This window comes from Aegilops tauschii, chromosome 1 (assembly GCF_002575655.3).
Source record: "Aegilops tauschii subsp. strangulata cultivar AL8/78 chromosome 1, Aet v6.0, whole genome shotgun sequence".
Taxonomy (NCBI): Eukaryota; Viridiplantae; Streptophyta; class Magnoliopsida; order Poales; family Poaceae; genus Aegilops; species Aegilops tauschii.
The window spans coordinates 74,423,984-74,428,845 of NC_053035.3; the positions used below are offsets into that span (position 1 = coordinate 74,423,984).

General features: G+C 56.2%; 1 protein-coding gene across 2 annotated transcripts; it reads left to right on the forward strand.

The window, feature by feature from the left end:
* The first annotated feature begins 1,033 nt into the window (after positions 1-1,033).
* Positions 1,034-3,635, forward strand: LOC109750422 (transcription factor APG). Of its 2 annotated transcripts, XM_073508584.1 has the most exons (5): positions 1,034-1,350; positions 1,490-2,408; positions 2,485-2,577; positions 2,710-2,775; positions 2,863-3,635. In XM_073508584.1, coding segments are annotated over exons 1-5 (1,509 nt in total). In that variant the 5' UTR covers positions 1,034-1,348; the 3' UTR covers positions 3,292-3,635. The 2 variants fall into 2 exon arrangements, with proteins under 2 accessions (XP_073364685.1, XP_020164967.1); XM_020309378.3 differs by lacking the exon at positions 1,034-1,350 and having other exon boundaries at positions 1,461-2,408.
* The last annotated feature ends 1,227 nt before the right edge of the window (positions 3,636-4,862 follow it).

Below are 4,862 nucleotides of genomic sequence, written 5' to 3' on the forward strand. Positions count from 1 at the left end.
TAACTTGTGTATTGTTTGATCTACCCGTCGGGTACCCAATGGGTATGGCTACCCGTCGGGTATGGGTACGGGTAAAGTTTCATACCCATGGATATGGGTATGGGTAGAATTATGTACCCATTGACTACACGGGTATGGGTATACTATTGCACTACCTGCCCCATACCCTACCCATTGCCATCCTTAGTTTGTATGGATTTAGGGGATGAAATATGACAGACTCGGATGCATAACACAAAGTTTGAGGTGCGACCGGTCACTGTTCGCGGACACACTGGGACGTCTACGCGAGTGTTTGAGGGGTTGGATTTGCTGTCCGCGGTTGTGTAGATGCTCTAAGAGGGTAAGTCGGGCTAGATTGGGAACGATTTGGAGAGATTTGAAATGGGCCTGGCGCCGATTCGTCCCACATATTGGGTGGGATTGAGAGATGCAGGCAAATCCAATTGTTTGGGTTGACTTTCTAGGTCCAACGCTGACTGGGTTGTCCGTCCGAACATTTGAAAAGGGTTTGAGGTGTCCAGCCGTAACGGACTTCTCACTGCATCAATGGACCACGAATCGTGCACCATCACCACCGGACTACAGCCGTTGAAAACGCCGAGAGGGGACTGCCCGACGTTGTCCCGGAGAAGTTGGCGGTGGTGCCGCCCGTCGTAGGTAGAGAGCCGGACGCAGGCCTTGACAGCCGGACACATGCATGCCACGAGAGCACATACATGCATGTCGAGCTACTAGTGTGTGTGTTGGTGGTGGACCGGTGGGAGGAAACGCGGGAGTGTCCGCAAATGTTACCTGTCCTCGCGTGAAAGCTGCGGGTGAGACCCTAGCCGTGCAAGAGAAAGTTTGGCTGGTAACCGACGGCCGGCCACGAGGATAGGCAGTAGGCCAGTAGCCACCGGATCGAGATCGCTGGGGTGATGGGCAGACAGTGCGGCAACAAACAGGTCGTGGTCTAGCGGCACGAGCTCCCCCCCTCTCGATCGCCGTCCCGGCTATATATTCGACGGCTCGGCGGGCGCCCCCCACTTCGTCCTCCCGCTGCCCATCCCCCACCCGTGCCGCGTCCCTTGGCATCAATGGCGACGCCTCGTTAGGTGGCGCGTCGCTCTTCCTTAACTGCTCCCCCCTCACACACGCGCATCGGATTCAGACGGCTCTGCTTCGAGTTGGTGCGCTACTCCTCCACCCCTCCTTCCCTGCAGCTGCAGCTCCGCTCGTGACCCGTGACGGGAAGAGGGGAGATAAAATAATACTCCGCCAACCGCGGCGAGGCGTCGGCCGGGCTACACCTGTCGCCGCAGGAGCTGGAAGATCTCCGTCGTTTATATATCCACACCGGCCGGGGATGTGAGTTTCTTGACGGCTGACCGTGTTCTTCCTTGTCTTCTTGGTTCTTTATTCGCCGGCCATTGCTAGCTTAGCTTGTTCTGGTGTGCGCGCGGGCGCGGGGTACTGACGATGGCGTGTGCGTGATGCTGCTGCGCAGGAGTGAGCCGGGCAACGAGTTGGAGGAGCTGCTCTGGGATAACGGACCGGCGCTCCGGCGGACGGCATCGCCCTTCCCGCCCTTCTCCTGCAGCGCCGCCGGCACTATGAAGGCGCAGGAGCTCGCCAAGCACCCCGCGTCGGCGACGGCGATGGCGCACGGACACGACGACGACGCCGTGCCGTGGTTGCAACATTACCCCATCATCGGCGTGGACGACGACGGCAGCGGCGGCGACACGGCCCCGCTGCCCCAGGAGTACTTCTCCACCTTGTTTCCCGGGTTCTCCGACCTCCCCGCTGCGGTGGCGAGCAGAGATGCCGGAGCGCCATCAACGTCTCACGCAGCGGTCGTCGTGCCGCCGCTGCCGGAGCCACCTGCGCCCCCCAAGCAGCAGCAGCCGCCGCCTCGGACCACCGGCGAGGGCGTCATGAACTTCTCCTTCTTCTCGAGGCCCCTGCAGCGCTCGCTGCCGCAGGCCAGCGTGAGACCGTCTGCCGCGGGGAGCAAGTCCGTCGAGTCGATGCTGCTGCAGACCAACAGGCTAAGAAGCACCCCTCTGTTCTCGGAGCAGAGGACGGCGTGGCTGCATCCGCCCAAGGAGTCACCCGCCACGGCGTCCGCATCCCGTCCTCCGGCACCGCCGGTGCCTGTCCGGCATGCTGCAGAACCGGCTGCGGCGTTACCCCAGAGACTGCAACCGGAAGCCAGGGCTGCGGCGTTACCACCGAGATTGCAACCGGAAGTGAGGGCTGTGGCGTTACCCCAGAGATTGCAATCGGAAGCGAGGGCTTCCGAGATGCCACCGCCGCCCGCAACAGCGACGACCTCGTCTGTCTGCTCCGACAACGGTGAGCGGAGCCAGCTGAAGAGGAGCAGCCACCAGACTCTGGAGTGGTCGGTCAGTCAGGACGACGAGGTGAGCACTGGACACACCACGAACGCAGTACTGTGCTTCTTGTTTCATGAAAATCTCAAACGCAATCTGCCTGCAGGATCTCGACGACGAGGCCGGCGGGCTGAGAAGGTCGGCGGCGAGGAGCACCAAGCGCGGCCGCACCGCCGAAGTGCACAACATGTCGGAGAGGGTAGGTCCTAGTAGCGATCCCGAATGCACAAAATAAATGTACACCGTACACCGAAGTGGCATTCTTCCGGTTGCTAAATTGGTATTCCTTCTTGGAAGATAGCTAAAATGTTGTATGAAATTGCTGTTGCAGAGGAGAAGGGACCGAATCAACGAGAAAATGCGCGCCCTGCAAGAACTCATCCCCAACTGCAACAAGGTACACGACACGTCAACCCTCGCAAGAAACCTCGAAAAATCTTTGACAAGAGCACAAAGTGACATCCAATGTTTTATGGTGATGAAGATCGACAAGGCGTCGATGCTGGAGGAGGCCATCGAGTACCTCAAGACCCTGCAGCTCCAGGTCCAGATGATGTCGACGATGGGGACGGCCGGGCTGTGCATGCCGCCGATGATGGCGATGCAGCACATGCAGATGCCGCCCATGGCGCACTTCCACCACCACCACCTCGGCGCCATGGGGTTCGGCATGGGCGCCTTCGACCCGCGCCTCGTCGCCGGCGCCGGCGCCGCGCAGTTCCCTTACCCGATGATGCCCGGCGCGCCCATGTTCGGCGCCCACGCGATGCCTCCCCCGCCACCGTTCCACCAGGCGGCGGTGGCGGGCGCTCACATGGCTGCCGGCCCGGTCACCAACGACGCCGCCACCGCAGCGCAGGCCGAGCACGAGCAGACACCGGGCGACCATCCGCAGGTCCCACGAGCAATGTAGCCTAGCTCCAACAGCGGCGGCGGTCGATCTGGCTCTGTAGCAGGCTAGCGGCGCACGCAGCAAGGCTCGGTAACTCCGAGCCGGGCTGCGGCAAAACGAAGCAGTAAAATCTTTGTGAGACTGTAAAATGGTTCACTGCTCCGGCATCTTCTCCGTGTCAGAGGATAGGCCGGGTACAGTGTCTGCTGGGGAGGATCAATGGATCAGGATCGCTTCTGCTTCCCGCTGCAGTACTCAATCCTGATATGTCCTACCACCGTTTTTAAAGCTTCGTCCGCCGCTCATGATGCTCATCATGCCGCGGGCAGGAGTCAATCTAAAGTATAGCGAGCACTGTTCGTGCACATGCATCAGGGCACTGGTGGCAGCTTGAGCTGGCACGGGCTCGGGCAGTCCATTGCTTATCATCAGTTGCTTGTGGGAGCGTAGGAGCGTGCGTCGGGGCCAAAGATGCTTCGATCACATCGCCCGCGACGATGTTGCCCAACCGGGGAGCAGGAGCAAAGGGCGCAAAGGGTTTGGATCGAGCCAACTGAAAACATGAGAAAAAGAAAAACATAAGATTGACATGGCATGCTCATCTCAATCAACTATAGGAGTATCCTATACAATTTTTTGGCTTGTTTGATTGCATCATAGAAGAAATAAGGGATTTTTTTAAAGAGGTTTTAGTGAATGTTAGAAATTCTATGAGAAATAGTACAAAGAAATCGTTAGGGAAAATTCTTGTAATATTTAATCTTATGAATCAAATAACCAATACAGAAAAAAATTCTGAAGGATTCTAATCCTTCAAAGTTCCTACGAAAATCTTTTGAATCAAAGGAGCCCCAAGGCTTTTGCTCCATTGGCGCTCCTTCTATGGGCGTAGCGTACATGAAAGCCTCAAGAATTTTGAAGGGGCACGCAGGTCGGCGCCGTGATCTGAAAACTCGTAACTCGTTAGGTAGAAATTGCATGAAGACATGGAAATTGAGAACTCTCTCAGTACCAGACAGTATACATGTTTATATTGTAGTGCCTGGCAGTTTCAGCCGTGGTCCAGTCCAGCAGCCTCTTTTCGATCCAAGAGTCGCATGAGAAGAAAGCATTACTACTTTTGGGGCACGTATGTCGGTGCTGTGATCTAGAAACTCATGTCTCGTTAGGTAGAAATTTCCTGAAAACGTACGGAAATTGAGAACTCTCTCAATATCAGACAATATGCATGTTTATCTTGTATTATTACTTTCTTCAACCGTTCTTCTACGTCCATTTAATATACATCTCATCTATGCTTTTTTTTGAAACAACGAGCCTTCTCGTCGATTTCCATTAAAAAAACGTCATCAAAGTTTCACAAAGTCTGGAACACAAAAGGAAAGCAAAATAGCATACAGCCAACCATGGCTACAACCATGTATCATCGAGGGGAAGGCACACCTCCCCTTCCCTCCATAAGACCACCCCCCCCCCCCCCAAAGACGCCACAAACGGCGAAGCGGCTGAAAAACAAGGAACCCTGGGAGGATGAGACAAACACAAGCATCGACATAACTTAGAGCAGTTTCGGCTACCCCATCATTACATTT

Excerpts from the sequence above, each read along its gene's own strand:
- LOC109750422 (XM_020309378.3), top strand. The coding sequence starts at position 1,476 with ATGCTGCTGCGCAGGAGTGAGCCGGGCAACGAGTTGGAGGAGCTGCTC. Across the intron at positions 2,409-2,484 it reads CGGTCAGTCAGGACGACGAG|GATCTCGACGACGAGGCCGG; the intron begins GTGAGCACTGGA and ends ATCTGCCTGCAG. Across the intron at positions 2,776-2,862 it reads TCATCCCCAACTGCAACAAG|ATCGACAAGGCGTCGATGCT; the intron begins GTACACGACACG and ends ATGGTGATGAAG.